The sequence below is a fragment of the Xiphias gladius genome, chromosome 16 (genome assembly GCF_016859285.1).
Source record: "Xiphias gladius isolate SHS-SW01 ecotype Sanya breed wild chromosome 16, ASM1685928v1, whole genome shotgun sequence".
NCBI classification, from domain to species: Eukaryota; Metazoa; Chordata; class Actinopteri; order Istiophoriformes; family Xiphiidae; genus Xiphias; species Xiphias gladius.
In genome coordinates, this window is record NC_053415.1 from 22758898 (window position 1) to 22786053 (window position 27156).

General features: G+C 41.4%; 1 protein-coding gene across 3 annotated transcripts in view; it reads left to right on the forward strand.

Annotated features, from left to right (window-relative positions):
* The window catches only part of LOC120801420 (mitogen-activated protein kinase kinase kinase kinase 4-like), a 99517-nt gene that overhangs the window by 29253 nt on the left and 43108 nt on the right, over positions 1-27156 (forward strand). For all 3 annotated transcript variants that reach the window (XM_040148407.1, XM_040148408.1, XM_040148409.1), the window contains exon 3: positions 17686-17742. In XM_040148407.1, the coding sequence (XP_040004341.1) occupies positions 17686-17742 (57 nt within the window). The remainder of the gene's footprint in view (positions 1-17685; positions 17743-27156) is intronic.

The window sequence follows — 27156 nt, forward strand, 5'->3', positions numbered from 1 at the left end:
TGCTTAATTAGTTATCATTGTCAGTTTTGTGTCTACCGGTCAAATAACATTTACGCAGTAAGTCTAGTATTTAATTATTTACATCTTTATCATAGAGTGAAGGTCTGTGTCCCTCCAGAGCTGGACTGAGTCTGAGTTAGTCTGCTGTAGGAGTGGCCATCTTGCATCGGGGGCCAGGGAAAGTAGGCCACCGGCCTCTTTCACACAACACAGGGAAACGGGGCGGAGCGGACACACAGCTGATCTCCATGGCACACTTGTGTCATCAAAACGAGCCGTGTCTGACACGGCCAACCGCACGCATATTCTGCACTTCCACTCGCGCGCCGCTGATCCTGTTTGATATTCAGACGCCTTGTGATTGATTTGTTTCAGAGATGGTTTCAATGTTTTTAACCTGCTATAGTGTTACATTGACACCAGCACAAATGTAACAGTAAACCAGGATAATTATTAAAATTACTTCTATACATTGTTTTATGGCACTCCTTGTTTTTGTAGCTTTTTTTATGAATTTTCTCTATTCCATCTTTTTTTTAAAATGGTCTACTTTTATCTATTTACTTTTTCTTTTATATTAATATTTGTGAAGCTGTAATATGTTGCAGTATTAGTTGTAGAGCAGAAAGGATACTGGATTTTTGAGGTTGATACCAATATCAATATTTGAGTATAATAATCTGATAAAGATACGTCAACTGATATTGTTGTTTTGTTTTTTGTTTTTAAAAAAAAGGATCGGTCGATAGATGCCTGCACAAGCGTTTTAAATTCCAAGTAATCAAGACCTTACCCGGGATGCAAGTCGGGGGGTTTGTTCCAAGTTATATTCAGTCTTATCAGGTCTGGGGTTCTGTTCATGGTCGTGGGTCTTGGGTCTGCATATTGCTATGTTAACATTGTTGCAGCTCTTTTTGGGTTGACCACATTTTGGATAAAATTTGGTCTGACTGTTCTCAGGTCCCTTTTCTCGAAAATAAATGTATGCATGCCAGGTTCAGCTAGATTTTCCCACTGGCCTGTCTCTGATTGAGTCCAGATTTGTTGAACCACGAGGAGCTCTTAGCGCATAGAGGTTTCATAGTATGGTTAGCAACAGTAGTACTAACAGCAGCAGTATTATCACTAGTTGTAATGGGCTGGCATACAGATACTAAAACTCTAACCCAAGGTTTTTTGAGGTTGATTTCACTACATTCACTTCTACATAGTTTGTAGATGATTGACTGCTCCAGTACTGAGGCTTCTGACTGCGTTGGGCAGGTTCTTCCATCTTGCCAAGGTTTTTTATTAATCTCCTCCTCACGGTTAGCCTTTATCATCACATATTTTTAATCCCTAAGCGGAAGAATACCCGCCTGTCATTAAGAGCATTACGGTATCATTTTATCTGACTACACTGCCAATCTCTAAAAAGTAAAGACCTGGGTGGTTGCTTAGCCGTTAGTGCTCCCCACTCACTTCCGAGGGCAGAGAGGCTAAAAACACAGTCAGCCCTTCGCTAACAAGCTAATTGAGTTAACACTTTAGCTTGCCACGGCCCCGCTCTGATTAAGCTCAGCATTGGTTTCCAGGTTGAATTTAAGCAGCTTCTGGCCCCTGCGGATTAGTCAGCCTTGCGTCATCGCTGCTCAGAGTCAGTTATTTTCCCTCTTGTTTCACTGCTAATTTTTACTCGCATCATTTGCATTTTGGAGTAGTGATTTCCAAAAATTAGGCCGGGAGCCCACGGTGGGTCGTGAGAGGATTTAAATCTCCAAACTATGCCAAAAAAAAAAAAAGAATAGTTTTCAGCTGCTGATGCCTACACAACATCCACTGTAATAAAAAGTGGATTTGCTTTTGTGATATTCAGCAACGCTTAGATACAGAAACTCTGAGGATTTCTGTTATTAGTGTAACTATTCATGATGAATATAATTGTCATTCATCTTTCCTCACTTAATTTTACTAGACGTATGAGAATCACTCTATAACCATGCTGTGTGAAGATACTTTAAGCTGTAAGAATCAGTCGCTCTGAGCGTCCCTTCAGTGAACTCCCACTGTTGTTCATAAGCAGGACGTAAACAGTCACAGGCTCTCGTCTGATGTTGAGTTGGTGGGTGGAGGTTCTCTTAAGCTGGGCAGGAGATGAGTGTGTGGGAGTTTTGGGTCACCGAGGGAGCTCAAGTAGGCAGTGAGCAGATCAAGGGATGAAAACAGATGCTCTGCAGTTAACATTACCTGTGTCCTACTCTGTTCCTGAGTGTTCAGCCTGTGGATGCCATCATTCCTCTCTTCCTCCATAGTTTCCTGTTGTTGCTGCTGTTATACAGCTTTGAAATAACACTTGAACAGGTAAAAAGATCAGGGTAACAGAGAATTTACAGACATTTCATTGACTTTACCTCTGGCCATGAAATACTGAACATGGCTCATTAACATGCTAACATATGCTAATTAGCACCAAACACAAAGTACAGTTGACGTCAATGGAACAAGAATGTCATTATTTTTGCAGGTATTTGGTCATAAACCAAAGTACTGATGTCAGCGGTCATTAGGATGTATCGTCTGAGGATCATGAATGTCTGTACCAATCAGTCTAATAGTTGTTGAGATATTTCGGTCTGGACCAAAGTTGTGGACCCACCGACAGTGCCACTCAGGGAGCCGCGCAGCTAGCGTGGCGAAACAATTAAGCTGAAACTAACAGGAATGAAAGAAAACTTGTTATCAGGTGTTACAAGTCATGGTTGAACCTTTGGAGCACAAATATGTCTGGTAACAGCTGCTCTTTTTGAGGGTAATATAACTCCAAACTCGGGCAATGTTAGTGCCTTGCTAAACCATGCTACACTGAACTTTACTTCCCCCTTTCTACTAAATTTAATGACCTTCTAGCGAGCAGCATTAGCTTTTTTTTCCTACAAAACATTGTTTTATCACTTTTATCTAGCTTCATCCCAAGCCTCCAAGCAGGCTTCTCTAACAGGATTTGTATAATAGTGTACTACTCCCTGATTCATATCTTTGCAACCTCCAGTCAGCCAAGATCAACACTAATGAGCCTTTGAGAGAGAATAATGAGCTTCTCGCAGTCGCTCGACTGTGTCTTCTCTGGATGAGGGAGGACAGCGTGTGGAGGTGGAGTCAACGCCGTGTCTCAGTAACAACAGGGGTAATGGCGTCCGACAGCAGGCTAATTCCTCCGGTGTACTCAGCCGCTTCATCTGGGCTCCGTCCAGAGGCTTCAGACCTGGAGAGAGAGTTTGATGAAGCCAGGAGCGGTGACTCCCTGGTTTTTTCTGTCTCTTCAGGCATTTTTTTTATACCAAATGTAAAAACTTAAAGTTTTGCTGTGGTTTGTTTTGAAAATGTCAACATACAAACAACCCCAAGAACCCCTTTTTTTTTTTTTTCCTGATATGATGGTATGCTAAAATGTGAGTTAATGGAGCTTTGAAATTCATTTTAGACTGATACCGAAGACCTTTGGGTACCAGTTGTGCAAAGCAATTGAGGCTGGCTCTACGGATGTTGTCTAACCTCACTGTCACGTTGCATTTCTACAGATTACCACACTGACACAGGCTGTCTTATTTTCGTCTGCTCAACTTATATGTCTTTAATAGGTGGGCATTGACTTAGCCAAAACTTTTACAACTTGAAGACTCTGTGGAGAAGGTGGTCTTTTTTCCGGTACATGTTCAAACCAATATTGAACTCTTGGTTTAGATGTGAACTAGTGCTTGTTCTTTTAGTCGGGTCAGATCCTGACCAAATCCTGATCTTCCTCTTAATCAACCAGTCCAGATTTCAGTCCAGACAGACTCTATAGGCTCACTGACTTTTGTCTTTGACTTTTCTCTAAGTGTATAATGTCCCTGCTTTTTGCGCTTTTCCTCTTGTTTTTTTTTTTTTTTTAATGTGGTGGGGTGGCATAAAGTCAGGGATTCAACCCAACTTAGAGGAACACTGGCCTGGTTGAATATTGATTATGATGCCTGGAGAGTTTTTGAAGCTTTTTTTTTTGGCAGAAAGTTACAGAAAGGAAAGATGGAAACAGACCTTTCCACCCTAAATGTCTGACTAATTAAAGGATTGACTACTCCTTTATATGATAAAATCTGGCTTTCTTTTGTTAAGCAAATCAGATACAAACAAAGCAGGAACTTGTTCCCTGATCTGGACGAATAAACCAGAGAACTGCCTTAATCTGCTCGCCTCTCTGTCCATTTCACGTTTTTATTCACTAATCCATCTCTCTACTCTCCTTTGTCTCCACTGTTTTGGTATGTTTTCTCTACTGATCCTCCAGGCTCAGAGGGCTGATGGAGGAATGTCACGATGAAAGGAACAGTGAGAGGACGTTCGGTCGTCTTGTGTCTGGATGTCCTCAGACTTTACAATCAGAGAATGCATCAGCACCCCTCTAGACCTTGTCACTTTGAACATCAGGCTACTAAAGCTGTTTTTCTTCTTTTTCTTCTTTTTCGTTTACTAATTTCAAGACTCTCCTCAATCTCACACCTCTATCTTTAATTTTTGAGGGCATGTGCCTTGTGCATTTAAGATTAAACATGTCAGTTGTAGCATAGAAAATATTACTTGTATGAATACATTACAATACATTCACTTTTCCACTCAGCTACAGTACTCAAGGATTAAACTTCTTTGCACATTTTAGACTAAAACTGTTACACAGTGTGTTTTGCAAGTGATCACATGGAACTTTTTGGAAGTTTTAGTTGGGCCTTGTCTAACAAAAATGTACTCTGTTAGGCTTGGTACGATTTTGGGGTCTATCTTAAAGTTAATCTTTTGGACAGCAGCTGTTCTTAAAGAGAGCATGCTTCATCTTCAGGCGTACTTTAAGTTGATCTGTCAAGGGACTCAGCGTTTTCCCAGCTGCCTCGGCATGACTATGGAAAAGCCCTGATGTAGTGGTTTGTCGGCCTGGTTATAAGCGATATCCATTTCACCGACGGTCAGTCCTCCCCGTGTGCCTAAAAATGGGGTGATAGCCCATTACGTTATGGAAAGTTGCACCAGTGCCCAGAATGTAACCCCCTTACTACTACTAGATCTAATTACAGCAGCTATGCGATGCTGTCTGTCTGTCTGTCTCTCTCTCTTTCTCTCTCTTTTTCTCTCTCTCTTTCTCTCTCTCTCTCCCTACCTGTCTTCTCTCTCTCTGCCATTATTTCAGTGTGTCTGTCTTTGACTCTTTGACCCTCTTTACTTCTTGCCCCTTTTCACTTTTTCTACCTCTCTTTGGAATTTTTAACTCCAAAGATCTTGTTTCAAAAGCATTGCACCCTGTGTGTGTCTATAGAAATCAAATCCCTAAAAGAAGAGACACAAAAAATGCCACATATGTTGGTGGATACGGTGTATCTGCTATCAGAAAAGTACATTTGAAACAATCGTTATTAATATCCAAATCAGAAATTCCATATTGATCTTTCCTTATATGTAAATGTTCCCCATCAGTGTAGCAAAGGAACAGACACTAGTTTTTTTTAGCTGCAGCGATCAATAGAGATTCATAATTGACCAGCCTCTCTCTTTCCTCCGTCTGTCTCCGTTTCTCTCCCCAGAGTGAGGCTGTTTTCTTGGCCTACTTACACAGAGCTCACTGTTAGCCCACTCAGTCAGAGCAGAGCAGCAACTATGCTTGAGAGCAACATCTCTTCAGCCCTCACTAATGGATTTTTTCCTAATATGTGCCTTGAACTTAACCACTTAAACTGTTTCTCCCTTAAATTTAAAGTTTGTTTGAATTATAAAAAGAACAGACAAAAAAAAACCCAACTCAGTCTTCACAGTCTGGGATGGGAGTCCATCACCCTGTCTTGGCTTTGACACATTTGAGGCTCTAGTTTGTCTTGTGTATTAGTACGGAGGTTTATTTCTCATTTTCTGTCGTCATTTTTATGCTTTTACCCCCTGAGGTTAAAAAAGAGATAAGAAATCCCCTTTAAAGTCAATGTAAGTTCCCCTATATACATTTCATGGCCCAACTGTAAATGCCATAAAGCCTCAACAACAAACGAATGGCTCTTACGGCTTTCCATTAAGATATTTATACTCTACTCGCTGTCACTGGGCTGTTTTCTCGATTTCAAAATAAAGTCAGCGGTGGGCTTCCTCCGGGAAAACTGTTAAACATGGCTCAAAACTAAAGGCTTTTTACATTAACTGTGTGTGTGTTTGCGTGGGTCTGTTGTCAGAAAGCAGCACATCAGCGTAAATCGCATGTCTGGTTCATTTACATGGTGCAACGTCATGCCGCGCGTTGCACGATGCGTTGACCGCGAATGCGCAACTCTGCAGGCCCAGCAGGACCAAGTTAAAATCTAAATTGTTGACTGAATGTGTGATAGCTAAAGTTCATATTGTCGTTGTGTTGATGATTATTTTATTTAAGTTTACCCTGTGTTAGAGAATCCCACTCTGCCCATGTCCGTGAACCTGCCACATTTGCGATGAAAGGCTCTCTCAGCCAATCAGAAGCCAGAAGGGGCAACGTGTGCTGCCGTTTTTCAGGCCAGTCGTAAAGTCCTTGATAAAATGTGACGAATCCCTGGGATCATCTTTTTCAAAGTGTATGATATATATATATCATATATATATGTATAAAATATGTATATATATGTATAAAAATGCAGTTAAGACTGAATTTACTAGTAACGTAAATCCTCAGGAAATCTTAACCTCAACAGTAAAATGTTATTTACTGTAAATTGGTGCATCACTGAGCAGACTGTCAGCTGTCACTTGTAAGATCACATGGTTAGACTCCAGGAAAAAGAGTGGGTTGCTCTATAGATTAAAACAGGCAGGGCAAACAAAGCTAAAACTCTTTGCTGATAGCAGAGGGTAGAAGGAGTGAGTTGTTTGAAAAATGACTCCCGACTGCAGCTGAAACAGTTCATTGATTGATCGCTTAGTCGGTCAGCAGAAAATCAGTTGTTAACTATTTTGGCAATCGCTTCGGTGTAACAGCCTGTTGTTCCTGTAGACTGCCGTGTGATGACGTCTTTTCACCAAACGCAAACACACAAACTGAAGAAAATTTGAATTCCTGCATAATGGCCTTAAACATCGAAAGATAAAGGGCACTTAAAATCAGTTAGGAAATGAACATGTGCTCTTCATTGATAAAGTTGACTGTGTTTTTTTTTTAACATGCAGATGGAAACACTGCAGAACTGGTTGTAGCTCAGTGAAGCTGACTTTGCTGCTGTTTTTAATGTGTGGCAGCGTAGCATTCAGCAGCAGCTGCTGTCTGTTTGCTCGTCTGGAACCATCCAAAAATATTTTACTTCCTCCTCTGGACCTCACCATTTTTTTCCTTCTGTAAGTGAGTGAGTGTGTGTGTGTGTGTGTGTGTGTGTGTGTGTGTGTGTGTGTGTGTGTGTGTGTGTGTGTGTGTGCGCACGCGTTTTTATGTTGTGTATACAGCTTGTAGTGGGCTGCTGTTCAGTATATGAAAAACAGTTGTGGAAACCCATCATTACGACGATGATTAGCATCATTTTCATAACTACACGCATCACTGCTTTGATCGATAAAGACTTGTTAGCAAGATGGTTTTCACACTTCATTGAGCTGCAGAAATGGGAAGTGTGTGTCTGTGTGTGTCTTTTCATGTGGCAGTGTCTCTGTGTGCGTTTATTTATCTTAGTGTCACATGCACAAAGATACACAGAGTGTTTGTGTTTGTACCAAAGCTTGCACCTGGCTCATTCGCTGTACCCCAATTCTGGAGAGGTGCAATAAAGAACGCCTTGTCCCGAAAACCATGATGCATTCACACACACCACACAGGCACACACACACATGCACATAGACACACAGACACACAGACAGCACACGCACAGACACCACACGCACAGACACCACACGCACACACAGACAACACACACACTTAATGGTCAGTGGAGCTAGGCGCATGGGCCAGAGTTAGGCTAAATACAAACTATGCGGGTATGTTGATAACAGATTATTATGTGGAAGTATATATTACCTGTTTAAGATGGCAAATATACCGTGTGTGTGTGTGTGTGTGTGTGTGTGTGTGTGTGTGTGTGTGTGTGTGTGTGTGTGTGTGTGTGTGTGTGTGTGTGTGTGTGTGTGTGTGTGTGTGTGTGTGCTGGTCCGGGATGACTCCACTCCCCTGGCATTTCCTTGGGGGGGAGTCACACAGCTCCCTTCTTCTCTCATCTTATTATCCGGCCATCTTACACACACACACACATTATTGTCCCTGCTTCTTCTTCGTTGTCCTCTTTAAACCCTCTGACACTCAACGGCCTTCCTCCTGCTCATCTCCTCTCATCCCACTTTCTTTTCTTTACCCAGACTTCCCGTGTTTTCTGGCAGCCGCCAGAAAAAGTACGGAAAACAGATTTCCAGGTCTTGAAAGGCAAAGCACAGCACCAAAAATGTTTTTAAAATGTTGCTGTGAGATGTTGCGGGCCAATATTGCAGCGAATTGAATGATTCTCTTTTGCAGTTGCAACAACAAAAGTGACACAGGAGAGCAGGAAATCGGCAATGAACATGAAAATACAGCATCAACAAATCGTGTTATGGGGCGTGAGTGTAATGTCCCTGGTTCAATCATGGCTGGTGAACTTTGTTGCAAGTCATTGACCCTCGGTTTCCCTCTCCCGTATATCCACTTTCCAAAAAAAAAGGCATAAAATGCCTCCCCAAATACTTAAAAAAACAAAACAAAAAGAACAAATGGAGTTATCATAATCTGCAGTTTAGTTTTAGTGCATTAAAGGCTAATTCCAGTTGATTCGAATTTGGATTTTACATAATTTCATTAATTTTTGTCCCTAGTGTTGCAAAACACTACTGATTTTCTCTTCTCACCCTGAGACGCAGCTGGGAAACTGCCCACAGATCAGCATCTGGGTTCAACTTCTGTCTCTTCCACTCTAATGAGAAACCCAGATCACTCTCCTTCTCCCTTCCCCCTTAGAGTCGGAGCTTCAGGTCAAAGGTCACGCCACCTGAAGGGATCGTGGTGGGGTGTACCTTTTTATGAGGCCCGGGGTCAGGCCCCACCCATCTGAGAGAGGCACGCCATTAAAGCTGACGTCTGCTCCCTCACTGGGTGCTGATTGGAGAGAGGAGTGATCAGAGCGAAGGGTGCTTCTCTAAATACCCGCTTTGGGGCTCGTTTAGGCTCGATGACTGTCATTTTAATTACCTGCTCCTATTCTTTTTATTTTTATTTTTTTCAAATTGCTGCCAATATACTTTTGAATGAGCAGTGTGTGATAACTGTCAGCACGTAAACAAATGGTTCACATGGGCAGAAGGTTAAAGGTTATGAGAAATTGTTAGAGATACAGAATGGAGCATTTGACAAACATTAAATGAATAAACTACTTATCTGGAGCCAGCAGCACATAATGATAATGAGCAAACAAGATGTCTGAATGGTCTCTTGTGTTGCCTTTTTACATTGTGAGCCACTGTGTTAGAGGGTGCTGTTTATTTTTGGGCAAATAGAGATAATGCTTTTATGGCCTCCGCTGACAGATGGTGGGAGAAGTAAAAAAGGCAGATGAAAAAATCATTCCACCACAAGAAAAGACCCCCCCCCACACACACACACACACACACACTCATTTCAGAGAACTATTAATTGTTTTATTTTGACCAATAAGGGACAGCAGAACAAGCTTTAAATACAACACTAACATACTATCATCTTATAAGGTTGATGTGGGAAACATGTTAGCAAACATTAGCTACTTACACGTCCAGCAGACACGGAGCATCATAAGCATTCATACGAAGTTGTTTCTGGCGTCCCGGCGAATTTAAGTCCAATACTCGCTCTTTGCAGCTCTGTTTTTGGTCTGTGCTAACTCCCGAGAAAGTGATCTGGCTCCTCTGCTGCTAAATGTCACTAGCTAGTCGCTAATTTGCCTGTCTCTCTGTTTGGTGCCTGACAGATGGCGCACAGCTGGTTTATTCCGCTTAGAAACAGCCGCTTCAGGAAACGAGGTTGATAAGAGGTGCAGTAAATGTGCAGATCAATGAGCTGAAAGACTCTGAAACCCTAATGCAGAGCTGAGGGGAACTGCAGAGCCCAGTGATAACTCTGTGAGTTCATCGCTACATGGGACCCCTTTCCCATTACACGTGGCACACACACTCATTTAACCTATTGTTGATATAAAAAGATTGATTAGTGCAGCAGTAATTTGGTTTCATTCATCGGGTCACTGTTCAAAACTTTATTAATAAAGAAAAAATCTGGCAGTGGAGTGAGTAGTCTACTTACACTTATGAAAGCCTATCTATTCCCAGCTATGTCTTCTGTTTCAGACTTTTATTTAGTAAAAACACAGAATTTTGTGCCAACTGGTAGTTTTTTTGGGAGATGTTTAAGATATTAAGAGAGATATTAAGATTTAAGGATTCACGGTAAACATGTTTTATAGACACGAAGCAACAGAGCTGATGGGAAATGTGGTGTTTGGCCAGTTGTCTCAGCCACAGTTGTGGGTTTTCCCTGTAATTAGTAGACATTGCATTTTTAACTCTCTGCGTTACACTAATTCATTGAACATTTATGACAAAATCATCTGGTCAGCGCGGCCAAGTGAAAGTCTACAGTCAGCAGTTGGTAAGTGTGATTCTTTAAAAAAAAAAAACCAAAACAAAACATGACATCAGTCGAGCTAGTGATCTGTGGGGAGAGGAAGGCCGGGCAGTGTTGGCAAACAATACCCGATTAAAGTGACTGCTAGCTGCCGGGGGAGGAAACGGGTGAGTCAGTGATGCCCTGAAACCAAAGCAGGATCTCTGACGTTAATGCTCCCAGATGAACCAATTCATTAGCACCTACACATTTGACCTTTTCAAGCTCTGAGCTCCTCATCAGTCTGCTGACTGAGCATTTGTTTCTCAATGTATTGGGTCCAAAACCCGGTTAAGACTCTACATGTGTAGATTCACATCCGTGTATTTAAACTTCTCGCTGTCATCTAGCTCTGACAGGATGAAGGCACGACAGTTTGGAAAACCCTGAAAATTAATCAACAAAAAATTAACTTTGATACTTCCTTGAAAATTTAAAAAGCAAAAATGTTTGCAAAAGAATTTGCTGCTTTTCTCTTTGTATAAAATTGGACATTCAATATCTTTTCATTTTGGAACTTTTTGTCAGACAAAACAAACAATGTGAAGAGACTTGTGCTGCAGCGGTCAGTGAATTAATTACTGGATTGACAAAAATTAACTGGCAACTTTTTGTATAAGTGATTAATCTCTAAGTCATTTTTCAAGCAAAAATGCTACAGGTTCATTAGTTCCACCTTTTCAAATGTGATTATTTGCTACTTTTGTTTGTCTTATGTGACGATAAACTGAATATCTTTTCCTTTTCAACTGTTCAAACTGGACAAAACAAACTGTCTAGAGATGTTACCTTGGGCTGTGGGTATTTTCTATGAAGATGCTGTTTTGGTTCAGACAAGAGTGTAATTCTCAGAGAATTATTGAATATTCGTTGAATTTAAAGATAATATAAAGTACATCCATGGGCAAAGAGAGAGATTTTCTAAAACCCAAAACCAAGGATGTATTGTTATCTCAGACACAGTCTCATCCCCCACAAATACAAACCTGCCTCAAGGGCGTCTGGAAAAAAATGTGTTGAGACCATGTGAGCCTATAACTCTGAAACCCACACGGATTGGCCTCTCACCTCCCGGGCTTTCCAGGCTTTTCCATGATAAGGGAAACTCTGGTCCAGACATCCCCCACATAGACTTGACCAAGCACAGTGGAGGTGGATCATGGTGCTAGTCATGGGAGAGTCGGATGACAGAAGAATTATGTCATGTTTGAATGGAGTGTTGAGTCAGCTGGGAGGTCTTTAACAGAGTTTCAGTAACTACATTATCTACATTCATGGTTATAAAACCTCTTAAACAAAGTTGTATGAAACTTTAATAAAAATTTTATATATCTCTCTTAGCTCTTCTGTTTTTCCAGTAGGAAAAAGGGGTCATGCAGATGTGTACTGCAATAGAACTACGGCTAATTTTATTTCCATTGTTGCTTTTATTTAATTTCCTAGAAATCATGTGATGTGGCTTCAGTGAAGAACTTAATTCCCCTGGATAATGTCTGGTTGAGTTGGTTGGAAGAGGTGACCAGGTTCAGTCGCCACCACTGACTCTAGTTTTCTCTGGATCGAGCGCTTACTTGCTGCTGTTTATGAGACAGTTTGAGTCTCCTGAAGTTTGGTTTTGCACGTCTTGTGTGACGATTTAAGCTCTAAAAACCAGAGTGTAATAGCAGAACATGAATGTCTTAAATAATGTGACCCTCTGAAGGTTCCTGACCCCCGTCCGAGTTGGGAACTACTGGTTTAGGTAATGTGGCTAAATTGAGGGTTTAATTTACAGCTTATTATTATTCTGAAAGCTTGTCCTCCGGTCTTTTAACTTGATCAGTTAAATCATATCCTGACTCATAGGAGCGATGGGGCAAAACTCAAGCTAGAAAAAGCGACGGTAGCTGTTTCATTTCTGCTCTTCTGACAGACAGATGGACTGTCCCTCCGTGTCTTCGCCCCTTTTTTTGTGTCCATAGTAGCCAGGTGTGTGCGTATGTCTGTGTCTCGCTTCTGAACAAAGGAACCAGAGAGGATGATGTCATCTTTTAACCATTGTGTGTGTGTGTGTGTGTGTGTGTGTGTGTGTGTGTGTGTGTGTGTGTGTGTGTGTGGCTGTTGGGGGGATTCAGTAATTATTACAGTCTGCGTTCTGAGGTCACCTTTCTCTCACATAGAGAGGAGACAGAGACACATACACACACACACACACACGTCAGTCTTTCTATAGCTGTGAAGACACTCATTGACATAATGCATTCCCTAGCCCCTTACCCTAACCTTAAACATCACAACTAAATACCCTTTGAAGGCGTGAGGCTCGGCCAAAATGTCCCCACAAAGCAGAATTGTCCACACAACCATAGAAAGATATGTACACACGCACGCATGCTCTCAGACACACAAACACACAGTGGTCGGGTGCCAGTCACGAGTGGTTTGTTTTCACTTCATGGACTTTTATGAAACTAAGACTAAACCTCGACTCGACATGAAAGACAAAAGCGTGCGCGCGTGTGTGCGTCGCGTCGCGTCATGCGTGCGTGCGTGTGTGTGTGTGTGTGTGTAGCTGTTAATTCATCAGCCTCTGTCATGATGTTACTGGTGTCCACACTGCAGCACCTATACAGCACATTAGCCTAAGGGTGTGTGTGTTTGTGTGAGGAATGTGAAGTGTGCGGCTTCTTGAGTGTCAGTGTGTAGCTGTAGTAGTGCTTATAGAGTTTGTGTGTGTGAGAAGACATTAACAGGTTGGACAAATGATGTACTCCTGAATGTATACACTGGAGAGTGTCTGTGTGTGTGTGTGTGTGTGTGTGTGTGTGTGCATGTCTGCATGTCTGCATGTCTTTCTATGGTGATGTGGACAAATTTTGTTCTGAAACCGTTGTTGTTAGGACATTTTGCCTGGTCCTCACAACTTTAAATCCCTGTTTGAGGGTTAAGACTTGGTTTTAGGGTTAGGCTTGGGTGCATTGTGTCAATGAGTGTCCTCACAACTAACCTAAGATGTGTGTGTGTGTGTGTGTGTTTGTGTTTGTGTGTTTGTGATTATGAATGAACCCAGTCGACACACATTCTTGAACCTTCACAAAACTGCATCGTCAGCTGAGACATGCTGGTCCCCTACCGCCTCACCCCCCTATCACACAGACAGACACACTCGCTGCTGCTGCTGCTGCTGCTGCTTCTTTTTGTTGTCTCAAGGAAGCAAATTGTTAAACATGCCTGTCGTCATTGGATAAAAAGAAATACAAAATTCCCAAATTGAGATAGTGAGGTCTGACTGAGTAGGCAGTAAGCCGGGGACATGTTAAGATTCATATACTTTTTGTGTGTGTAAATGGAAGTGGTGAGGGCATTCATTAGTGCTGGTGAATTTGTGTCTGTTTTTTTTTTTTTTCTGTGTGAATCAGAAATACCCTCTGTGTGTGTGTGTGTGTGTGTGTGTGTGTGTGTGTGTGTGTGTGTGTGTGTGTGTCGTGAGTTAGAAACAGATGACTCAGCAGTGCTACAGTAAGATGGAGGCTAGAGTTTAATGGAGGCTGATGGAGGTCGTCCCGCTGTGGCCAAACAGCCACAAACACACACACACACTAGTCCGTTACATTCCCACTAGCAGTCCATAGTTCAAGGATGACCAACTGAGTTTTGAGGAGTTTAGCTTTGTTTGTAGGATTTGGTTTTGGATCTGGTCCAAGTTGGTAAAGTATGTTTGTTAAAGTTTTTTACCAGCAAATAAACAAAACTTTCAGTTAGTCATTTAACTAAATAGTACATACTTATATGGTTTTTTGGGACCACTTGGGTTTAGAAGAGCTCCAAAACAAGCTCACAGACGTACACCTCAGCCCTGCTGTATTACTTATAAGGCTCTACGGCTAACAGGTTAGCCAACTCTTGCCTTTTTCCACATCCAGCAGACAAAAAGAAATTATCATTCACCACCCGATGAATGTAAGTCAGATGTCCCCTTTCCTTTTGTCCCCACCAACTCCTGAGACAAACATCGGGATCTTTACCTGTTAGATGCTCCATTGCCTTCACCGGGCTCGTTACTAAATTTGTCTGTCCGCCATTTTGGTGCTGGAGAGGTAGTATACAGTGTTTTTTTTTTTTTTTTTTTTTTTGGTGAAGACAGCTGCCTGCTTCTGTTGGAAATTCAGTTGATGCAAGGCCTTAATTTGTCTTGAAACCAAAACAATGAGCTAAAAGAGGCTTAAAAAAAAGCACAATTTGTGGTAGAGTTTGTGGTAATCCAGTGATCATCACTGCCAGCAACCTCTCACATTACATGTAGTCATCAGATTTTTCAGTGTTTATGTAAAAGCTATTAATTTGTGGCAGTTACAATTTGGGAATCTTGGAGTTTTAATTCATAAATATTTAGTTATTTAGAGCATTTGTGACCTAAAATAGTTAAAAATCTACATCATAATAAATTCAACAATGCATTTGAAATGAATTGATTTCAAGCAGCAGATTTGATCAAATGCCATTGAGCCAATTGTTGGCAATCGTTGTCCTTTTTAAAGAACTTCCCTAAACATCCAGTGGAGTTGTTCTCTTGTAAACGAATGGCTGGTAAAAATGCGTCTCTTTGGAAGAATTGCCTACACCGCTCGTGTACACATACATAATTTGTCGTTGTAAAATGCCTTTATCTTGTCTAGTTCGGAAAATAACTTTTCTATATTCTGTTGCACTGAAACTGCTCTGTTTATCTTTCCCTTCCTCTCCCCTTCGCTCCAGTTTGTCCTCTCCCTCAACTGTCAGTTTTTCCTTTTGTGTTTTATAGCTGAGAACACCAGCCCACCTCCACTTTAATTTGTAATTGCTGTTCTCTAAATCCACCCAGTGTCTAAACTCCTCTCCCCTTGCACACTACTACCAGATTCAGATTTCAGCAAAACAATGTAAAAAGTCATGTGTCCTCTTCAGCTTCAGTTGAGCTTTTCCTCCTGTTTTCTTTTTTTTTTGTCCCCCCTCACCTTTCCATTCCCACACTGTAGTTCCCACAGTTAGGCACCAGCAGAGATTTGCTTCCTTGTCATCTTTGCAGTTTGCTCTCTCAATCGACCTTGACCTTTTCGCCAACCCCACCTCCGCGCAGACACACATATACACTTGTCCCCCGTGGCTAAATCAAAATGGGCTAATCCGTCATCACTCAAACTGTGGACAGCGCCAGCTCGTTCAGGAACAGGGGCCAGTGGCTCAGGTGTCGCAGTCCTGTTTCACACAAAGGAAACCTGATCATCTGGCTGTTCAGACACATGCACAGGCACAGGCTACAAACATGATGCAGTTTGCACAGACTTACATTCACTCTCTCTCTCTCGCTGTCTGTTTGTCTTCCCTCCCCAGTTTTCCATCTGCGAAAACATTTGAGATAGCATTTCTGACCCACAGAGGTAACTGAACCATTCTGGTCAAGTTGTGTAGTGAACACGGGCAGGGTCTATGTGCATTGTTGCTGTTTTGTCTATCTAGTGTTTACAAAAATAAACCCTGAGAGTGGAATGTAACAACTACAATATGACTGCAGGGTTTCATGGCTTCTCACTGATGAATGTACTGTTAGCATAAGACATCTCCTGTAGGTATTGTAAAGGCAAATTAAAACTTCCTGGATCGTGTTCTCTTTCTGCAATGTTTACCTGTACGATAGGTCTGTAATTCTTGAAGTCCAACTTGATTTCGGAGGGTTATTGGTTGCACTAATTCTTCTCCTTTCCATACTGAACTTGCAGCTTTAGCTCTCCACTGTGACCCAACTGTGATTTAAAACCAACAGTCCTTGTTGTGCACAACAAATTGTTGCATTATAAAGTACAGAAGAAGCTAATTTGACGTTTCAGCAGTCAAGATTTGTCAGTACAAGTAGTTATTTGGTAAAGTTACAGTCTTTTATTACACATTTTCCTCCGTGTTTGCTGGGATTATGTTCATATTGCGGTGCCATGGTGGAGAGATACTTACTGGTTGTCACATTGCTGAAATATCAAATTATCTTCGGGAGCTGAGGAGCTAACGCTAGTCCGCATGTTATGCCAGACGTTAGGGCTGTAGGCATACACCCTTCCATAATTTTAAACTTATACTTAGGTTAGTATTTTAGTCTTTAGGTGCGGTATATGAAATACTCAAATCAAATTATCTCTGTATGGCTGAATGTTAGTTTACCTCTGAGCTCTTAAATATTTACAAGGCAAATAAATCCTGTATGGCACTGTTCCCAAGTTTGCTGAAGTTGTTTTTACACCAAAAAAAGTAACAAATGGAATTATTCAAACAAAATAGCTGCATGCTAGTTAGTGTCCCTCACATAAATCTACGGTTAGCATATAACTTCTTTCTAGCTCACTCATTTTGGGCCTCCTTCATTTTGCTTTTACACCCTGGGGTTGGACTTCACAAAATACGTACCTCAAGACTAGGGTTATTCTGCTTGAAAACTGACATGAGGCTCTTTTTAGCATTTTCCGTATATAAGTAACTGTTAGCATTAGATTTTTGTTGTATATAGCTAATTAAGAAGAAAATGGTAAAAGGAAAAAGAGGAGAGTTACATTTTAATTTCTTGTTCCAGTCTACACCAAAAACGCTGTGTTCAGTCTGTTGAGGAATGCTGAAGGTTTGGAGCATCGCCTATGATTCTCCACGCTATTGTAGAGGCAAATAACTTGTTATGAATGTGGTTTTTGTGTTTACGACCGACCAAATCACCCTGTATGTTTTCTCAGCCTATACTGCCTGTACTGCCTGGAAAGCTTTTTGATTCCAACCAACAATTTGCACAGCCATGTGCTTGTCCTTGCTGAAAGTGGCGACTTTCTGGTTTCTTTCAACAAAACTTAAAAAAAGAAAAGTACCATCATTATTGTCATATTGTTCTCTTAATTGTCCTATAACTGAGCTATTCATATCTGAACAATAGACACAGAGATTGGTAAATGACCACGATGCTGTGCATTCTGCATGGGGGAAAATCACAGGCTTACTTTTTCCTTATGTGTCCCTCTTTTCTGTTTTTTCTCCAGGGTCGTCATGTCAAGACAGGACAACTGGCAGCCATCAAAGTCATGGATGTCACCGAGGTCAGTAAACACCAATCGACGTATACTTTTAACATTTGATGTTGTTAGCCATGTTTCAATCTAAATTTAGTACAAATTTTAACTGGATTTCCAGGCGACTGGCAATCCATCCATCCACCGCCGTTACATGAATATTAGGAGTTGAGCGCATCAAGATTAACAGCTGGTGGCACTAATGGTCCCATCGTGTGCCATTAAATCATTGCAGAAGAAGAGGGCGCAACAAGACGATGTAATAAAAAGAGCGCCAGTCAAACCTCAAATGGTGGAGAACAATGTAGAAAACATACAAAATATGGGATTTCTGTTTGTCTCCTAGTAATTTGAGTACTGTTACAGTCTCGTCATCGCTCCACACAGATCTGATGTTTTCATCTGCCACTACTTTTTGTCTCTTAGCTTTTGTCTCTTCACCGGAGCCAAAGCTCCAGTGGACATTTAAGCCACACGCTTCATGTTCATAAGGATTTATTTTCCGTGTCTGTTTCCATTGCACTTAGTCGCATTTTGCCTTCAACGACGCACCCACTTTTCGACCTCAGCCAAGCTTTAAACCTTTTTTTGCGATTTGAAAGCTGATTTTAATTTTTTGTCATAAGTAGTGTTGAATGAGACAAAAATGTTTCTTCTGTTGAGGTTTCTTCAGCACACAGCTATATTAAATTATTTTCCCTTTGAAGAGAGAATTGAATGCAGTAGTAACACGGAATAGATGCATGAAAAATGCGTGAAGTGAGACTAATACAGCGGCTGTAGTAGTTACCAGAAATACAGCTTCTGCAGATTTTGGAATTTATCCCAGATCAGTTTGCCTGCATCAGACTAAATCAATGTGCTAATTCTTTACTCAAGCATTCAGTGTAACACTCAGCACCAAAACAGTTTCTCTGACTTCCCTCCGCCTTTCCGCTCTGTACCCTCATGTCAATGTTTTCTCTCCAAAAATGGTCATAATTTTCTGACTTATAATCACGCAGCTTCCAACGCTCTTGGTCGTGAGTTAGTTTGTGTTTAAAGCTCAACAGATTTTCAATTTCCTGAGGGCAGTTTAGGCAATAGTCTTAAAGACTGAACACTGGTGTGTGTGTGTGTGTCTATTCAAGACCATGGGTGCATGCTTGTCAGCTTCCACAACGTTGAGTAAGGACCCCGAGGGCTGTTTCTGCCTGTCTAAATGGAGCCTGTATTTCTTGGCGTGTTCACATGCAGAAACGTCCTGGTAGTCTCATACACTAAAACTGCATCTAACTGCGCTGCTAATAGCATTTGGTGCTTTTTTTTCCTGCCTTTCGTGTTACTCATCATTGAAAGAATAACTTAATGAGAGAATGAGAAAAGTATTCATAAACACATATTTGAGGTCACTTGACAGTTTCCTGCCGAGACGCCTTAAAGAGGAATGAGCGTATCATCAAGGCTGTCACATAAAATCCTGTAATCTGTGTTAACCATTGAAGGAGATTGTACGGTCCGTCTTTTAGGACCCCATTGGTTTTAGTTGTATCTATAAAGACCCTAATAATGTACCCGAAGTCCTGTTTTTTAGGATTAGGTATTAAAAATCATTGTTCAAATAGCTAATCTTTGACGTTAACTTTCTCTGAATCTCAGCATCAATATTGTGCTTTGTCTTTGGCTATGGTTTTGATAAGGCCTTGAACAGATGTCAGATTTAATTAAAGATCTCTCAAAGACTAGGGCAGTGGTTCCCAGCCTTGTTGGTTTTTGAGCCTGTTAAGCAGGGCCTACTTGTGACTCCTCATGGCTTTATGAGCAGTTCAACTCAAGAGTAATTTTTCCCTTTAACGCCGTTTCATCTGAATAATTTTCAGAGGCCCGAAGAGGTGAAAGTATCCAATATTTAACAAGTAAACAGAAAATGTCAGCAAAAGTAAACCTAATTTTTAACAGAAATATGTTTTCCCGACTTATCAATTTAACCATCTCTCATTAATATTAAAATCTTTGAAATTTGAACAGTCGCAGTTTATATCCATCTGGTCTTTAGCGGTCAAGCCAAACCATATCAATAAACATGAACTTTAACTGTAACGTATTTCAGTGCTCAGTCCTAGTTTTACAATCTCTGTGAATTTACCCATTAAGACAAAGGGAGGAAAGGAAAGAAATTACCTCTGGGAAATTGTCTTCGGACACCTGTGGGTGTCATGATGATAAATCACTTTGTTAAATATTGAATTGAATATTGTAGCCTTCTATTAAAGAGTAGGTATCGATTAGTCATGTTATCCATTTTCCTGCCTTTTAAGACCTTCTAATGCTGAGAAAATGTAATCAATGTGGGGTTTAGTGGGAGGTTTAGTGTCTCAGAATAGTTTAATTACTGTTTAAAAGCTTTTCCACCTTTACTGAGTTTAATACAGAAAAACCCAAATTCCAGATTCAAGGATATTCATTAATGGTGGTTTTTGCCGAACCCTCTATGATGATTACTTAGTTTACGTTAGCTGCCAGTTTTGCAGATAACCAGACACAGTTTGAAAGTCTTGTTGAAAAAATCTAGTTCATGGTGAAATATTTGGGGGGGGGGGGGGACCAATCTGAGCTAGGGAGCGTACCTCTTACTGTGACCTGCAGGCACAAATCTCCATGTCCAACGGTGGAGATTAAAGGACGGGGAACATTTGATGGGAATGCGTTTGTTTTCATACGAGCTGAATCACTGTAGAGAAATACACATGCAGGGAATACTCAAGACATGACGGTTTTTTCTGCTCGGCACAGTTCAGCCGTTTTCTAAAATACACAAACTCAGTTTGTCTGGATGTTTGCCAAGAACGACGGTTGAGCAGAGGAAGTTGTTTGCATTGGAAAAAGCTTGAGATTTGCATGTGCACATACACACATACACACTAATCCCATGCATCATTTATTTGTGTGTGTGTGTGTGTGTGTGTGTGTAAGACCTATGAAGGGAACCACAAGACCTTTCATACATTCAGGTGTCAGGGATGCAAAACAACACAGCTATACATCTCCTTTCCCGTGTGTGTGCATGTCCACTCTCGGCTCCTTGTGCACATCTCGGCATATGTGCTCTGACCCAGATACCACTTCCTGTTCCATATACAGAGCAGGAGAGAGGAGGCAGAAAAACAGGCACTTTGGAGAAAAGAGCAAGTGGACATCGAGTGATATACGGGGGTAGGGCCGGGCCGTATAGAATGGAAGACTTTTAACATAATTTTTTCAGTGTGCATTAAATATGCATCTTTTGATATAAATCAGTTCAGTGTTGAGATTACTGTTCTGTTGAGTTTAAGCCTCGAAGTCCATAGTTGTACTGTAGATTCGGAATTTGACAAATGAGCTGCAAACAGAAAATCTGTGCAAGAACAAAGAAAATCTTAAAAATTTTAGTGCAAATCTTTTCAAATTTCATAGTATTCATAGGGAGCTCAGTGACCTTCGTCAGTCAGTTGCGTTCATCCACTTGTGTATCAGCACCATTTCTTTTGCAACATAAAAGCAACAGAATGTTCGATGTCTTGAGACTAAATCGTGTTTTGCATGTTCCAGCTTCTCAAATTTGAGAACTTGTTCCCTTTTCTTGTCTTGCATTATAGTAAATTGAATATCTCTAGGTTTAGACTGTTGGTCGTCAGCTTGGACGTCAGGGAATTGTGAAAAATAATCAGCAAAATTAATGGATAATCGAAGTCGTCTTTAGTTGCAGTCCTACTTTTATACTATGTACAGCTTGTGCAGCATAAACTATAACCGCTTTTCAAACCTGACTCATGACGAGAGCCGGATTAACCGGTCAGCCTGTTTGATGCACAGATTGGGGATGTGTGCGACCTACAGTTGCCTGGAGCACCTTCACGTGGACATCAACAAACACTTAATTCCGGCCTTAGTTCCTTGTTTTAGTTCAAGCTGAGTGCTTCAGTGCAGGCCCGTCGCAGGGGATGGGTCTAAGTGCTGGCCTTTGAGACACATTTAGTTTACATCAGCAGTCTGTCTTGTGCTGGACTTAGTGTTGCCCGAGTATCACCAAACCACTGACGTCTCCTTACCACGTTTATCCACAGCAGCTTTTGACGCTTAAGATTGTTGTGACTGACACTTGGTGTTTCGGAAGCGGCACTCATCTCTTCCGTCTTTCCGTCCGACTTCTGATGCCAAAAAATAGCATGTGGTGCGTTGAGCTAACTCAACCAACTCTGCCATTCTCTTTCTGGGGAGTGGGGAGTCAGTCCCTAAAGGACAACCACATAATAGATCAGGAATAGTATCGTTATATCGTTTGTGCATCGTTAAGCAGTGTAGTCCGTCGATAGTATATCGGTGTTTCTCATTTTACTATAGGGAACACTGCTGAAGTGTTTGAATATTTTCTCACTAATGTGTCGTAACAGGAGAAAAAGGAAAGGGCAGGGACCGAGCGAGTGAAACCTTAGACGGAGAGACACAGTGAGAGAACTTAGATAAAGAGTCCGTGAGGGAGGTGTCCCCCTTCCCTCCTCTAAGAAGGTTCTGCTGAAGTGCAGTGGGATTATGGGAGGGGCTCTCACAGCTCGCATGCTTCTGTCTTCACCTCCGTCGCTCACATCCATTTTCAGCCTCTCTTCTCTCTTGTCCATCTACTATCTCCATCCGTGCCGTGATTTGTGTTTGTTGAAGTCTCCCCGTTGTTTTACCCCCAAATCCCGATCTTATTTTTCCTGTTACCATCCCCGGGCCATCTCCCTTTCAGTCCCCACCTCTGTTTTCTTTGAGAAACGAGGGTGTGTGAGAGAACACAAAGAGTGAAGTCATCTTAATCCCTGATAGGAAATCAGAAAGAACAGGAAGACCGGAGTGAGAAAACAATGTCGCTGCAGCAGCTCTGAATTCAGCGTCTCCCGCTGCCGCTGTTGACTTGACCAGCAGGATTCATTTGGAAAAAAATCGATCTTGATTCGTTGAAAAACTCCAGGGCAAGCATCTTTATCTCTACATTTTTCTTCCCCTCCGGGATGAGTTGCTTTTGTCGCCATAATTTCTAGCTTTAAATTTCATCTTTCCGTGAATTTTGCACATGAAACAAACTAGACGCATTAGAGCAAGTCACCTCTCTCTCTCTGTCTGTCGTTCTCACCTCCCACCCTCCCTGTCCATTCAGAGGTGTGAAAGTGAAAAGTAGGAAGGTGTTGCAGGCATGGAATTGTTAAGTGTCTACCCAACTCAAAACAACTGATCTCTTGATCTCTTTTTCTCTATCTCTATTTTGGACCTCCATCTACACAAAGTCTACATATCTTTGACAAAAATTGTAGCCTCACTAGCTGCAGGGTTGAAGAAATCGCAATGTCACTCAGTTGGTCGGTACATAGTGAAACATCTCTGTTAAATGGATTGCTATGAAAGCTTATCCAGACATTCAGGAGAATGATCCTAATGACTTTTCAGGCAAAGTTTTCACATAAGCAGTGAGATATCTAGAATATCTAGATGTATCTAGATGGATCGGCACAAAATTTGGAGCAGACATTCTCGCTCCACTCAGGGTGAATTGTAACAACTTTGGTGATGATGTATAATAATCTATGTTACTACAACATATTCATGAGCGGCTTTACAGATGAACCATTCTGCCTGCATCCATCCTCACACAGAAAACATGATTTGAAGCAGGACATTAACGGATAGGTTCAAATTTTTGCAATTGTACCTTCGGACAAATCAGTAATGTCCATTTGTAAATTGAAAGTGTTATTGGTCGCTGTAATTATTTCTCCTGTTCATACTTTCAGCAAAGAGATCCTTTCCTAAATCAGTTTTAATGTAAATGATGGGGGGCAAGTTCAGGGTCCATGCAGAAATGGATTCTAAACTTCAACTGCGTGTTGAAAGGTGTTTTCTTGCTAAGTTGCAGTGAAGTTATTAAAAAAGAGACTTTGGTTCTAAAAGAGACTAACTTTGGAAAATACCCGCTCGATTTGTCTAATTCAGAAAGCTATGGCCTCACATTAGCTTCAGCTGAAATTAAAATTCATTTTTGCGAAGAACGAGGACCGTGGGGGGTTTTTCCCCCCCCATAACCTACACTGAAATTGCTTTCAGAAGGGATCTCTTTGTGGCCAGTATTGACAGGAGGAACAACTACAGCGAAAACCTGGTGAGAACGGGCACGTGAATATCGTGTTAAGAAAATTGTGTTTAAAAAAGAAAATGCAGACCTCTCCTTAAGCTACGATTGACACTCACTTCAGCAGGACTCTAAAAGATCAAAAACAAACTTTAGACCTGAGTCCTAATCCGTCTTCCATTGCGTTTTTTTTTGTTACAATTAACATCACAACCTGAGGTTTTTTTACTGAGAGGATAAATGCGAACAGCCGCGGTGAGCTTCACTTTGAAAACAAAGACTGTTGATTCCCATTTGATTTTCTGGATGACTCTTCACGCAGGAAAACCACTCACGAATAGCAGATGGACCCAGTGCGGAGGTGTTACTATCCATGACCTATAAAAGCAATTTAAATTGTTTTCCCGATCTGTTCAGCACAGACCAACAGCGAGACCACAGTCTGAAAATGCAGGAGGTTTCAAGGTTGCATATGGCCTTTCAGTCACACTTCATATTTTTCATCTTGTCAGGATGGTCACATTTGCCACACCTGTTGAATGCTTATGTTTTCAGCCAGGATATCAAACGGATTATATTTAAACTGGTTAAAGCTGTAGTTTCTGTCTTTTTTTTTTTTTTTAATTTAGTTTTCATCATGGTCTTCAACTTAGGTTTCAGTGTCGCCATTCATTCCCATCAAACAACAAATGTGAAATACTTAGTGAGAGATCAGATTCACAATAATACAGTCAACTTGGCAATAGTAATGAACGTTAAATCTGATGAACTCGCGGTTGAATGCATGGGGCTTCTTCGGGATCGCAGTGAGGGTTTAAAATAATACCTGAAACAAGTCCCTCTAGGGCCATGGTTGCCGGTTACAGACGTGTTGACCTCCCTTGGCCTCTGTCAGAGCCAAAGTCTCCCTCGTACTCGGCTTCCATTTTCCATTATGCTTCCATTTTGCGGCTGTCCTTTAGCTCTGCTCATATTTTGTGCTGTAATACTCCAGCAGCAATATGGCCGCCACAGAGTCTCCCCACCATTTCATGCCCAGGAATGATAATGAGTAGCTTCAGGACGCCTTGTTTTGAGCGACTGACTGTGAATATATAGTTCGGGGAAAGTGAGACAGAGAGAGAGGAGAGGAGAGGAGAGAGAGAGAGAGAGAGAGAGAGAGAGGTGAGGTGTCGTAATGATGGGACACACGGACATGGGCCTAAAGTCATTATAGGAGAGACAGTAATGGAAAGTGATGCTGCGAGGACGAGAAGGACAGAGACAATGATCCAAAATAAATGGACAGTGCACAAACAAGATGGAGAGAACATATGAAAGAGGGAGAGCGAGAGGATGATGTCACTGTCTCCTTGTCTGAAGCAGACCTCCAGGTCATTTTCTTCCCATCTATCCCACACACACGTCGCTCTGTGTGTACGTGTGTGTTTACGTGTGTATTTCTGTAGTTTTCTCTGTTGAATCAAAAGGACGCTCTCTGGCAGACTAAGGTCTAGAGCTGGCTGTGTGGCTGGCAGAGCTCGGTAGAGAACGGTTTGATCGGTCATTGGACAGAACATTAAATAAACAACAATTTTGACTGTCGACTGATTGTTTTGTTTTGTTAAATGCCAAATATTCTCTGGTTCCAGCTTCTCAAATATGAGGTTGTTACTGCTGCTTTTTTCTGTTTTATGTAAAGTGAATCACTTTGGGTTTTGGACTGTCGGCGGGACAAAACAAGACACCTGGGATTGGGTTCTGGGAAATTGGGATTAGCATTTTTCACCATTTTCTTACATTTTGTAAACTAAAAGATTAATTGTCTAGTTAGTAAAATAATTATCAGAATGATCAATGAAAGAAATCATCAGTTGCAGCCCAATCAGATTCTTGGCATAATTTTTCTTTAACTTCAATCAGATAATTCCTGATGTAAATCACAGTCTTGATGATTGAACACTGTATTATATTTAGGAAAAAGTCTTGGATGGTTGTTTGTGTTTAGAAAAACACTGATTCATTTGAAAAAATCTGATTGATTTTGTTAAATTTAAAAAAAAGACTCCAATAAAAAAAAAAACAAATCAAAAAAACTAAGGCACATTTAAAGAACGGTATCAAAAAAGTACAATTTTTGAATCGGTACAATCGGTTCACGGCCCATGTTGGATAATATGTAAGAACGTTTTTGCTGTATTTCCCCTCCTTCAGTCTGGCCGTGGCATCTGTAATTATGCTGATTTGTTCCAAAAACGTTCACATGACCGACAGTTTGTGGGCGGTGATATGTTCCGTAGACCTTAGAAGGTCCTGGTGGCTGTGTGACTTGATTTTTCTGTACATCTCTTAGTATCCGGTAAGGTCTTGCGCGGTTCTGCTTTTTATTTTCAACATTTCCATGTTTAGGCATCTGACTGACTGGTTGACTGACAGGTCAGCTGACTCACCTGCTTTGCGACTGGTTGGATGACTGCTGATGAGTGAATTAACAGAAGGACTGGCTGGCCGGCAGTCTGGTTTGTTGGCTTCCTGGCTGCCTGCCTGCCTGACTGACTAAGTGACTGGCTGCCTGGCTGAGGTAGTACCCAACTGGCAGGCTGGCTGACGGTGACTCAAGGGATCGGTCGACTGCCTGGCTGACCGACTGACCCCATCGTCTTTTACAGACAGTCAAAACTCCTGCTGAGCTCTTTTAAACAGCAGCAGATTAAAGCAAAAATAAAAGGCAAATAGTTTTTTGGGTTGTACAAATAGAAAGCAGCGATGTCCTCTCATGAAAACCTGCTGCTTACTTAAACATCTCATGAGAAAACAAGCGTTGCATGAACATATTGAAAGGTGTTCGGTCTGCTGGACTGTCTATTGCATGCTGATAGTGAACAAGCTGTCATTTTTATCTGCAGGAAACAGCAGGAAATATGCTCTAAAGAACCAGCTTGGTTTAAAAACTGCTTAAAGTGCAAAAATACTTAGCGGCAGAACCTAACAAGAGCATATGAACAATTCTGTTCTTCTAAAATGAGACCTTGATCCTCTGAAAACAGTCTCCAAATGACTGACAGCATAAAAGGGCGTGTTCTGTATTTTAGAGATGGTTTTACTGAGCTGCGGGCCATGCGTTTTTATAGACATGTAGAGGTCGACAGTGAATGCATCTTTCATCTTTAAAATGCTACAGCTTGGCAGGCTTGCCCTCTCACCTCTGGGGCCGACTCAGAAATGTCAGCCGAATCCTTGGCTGCCTGTCATCCGCGGTTTCTGCAGCTGCAGCGCTCGATAAGACGTGTGTGTTTAAATTTCTTCCAGCACCAACATGCAGCACCAATCATTTCCTGTGT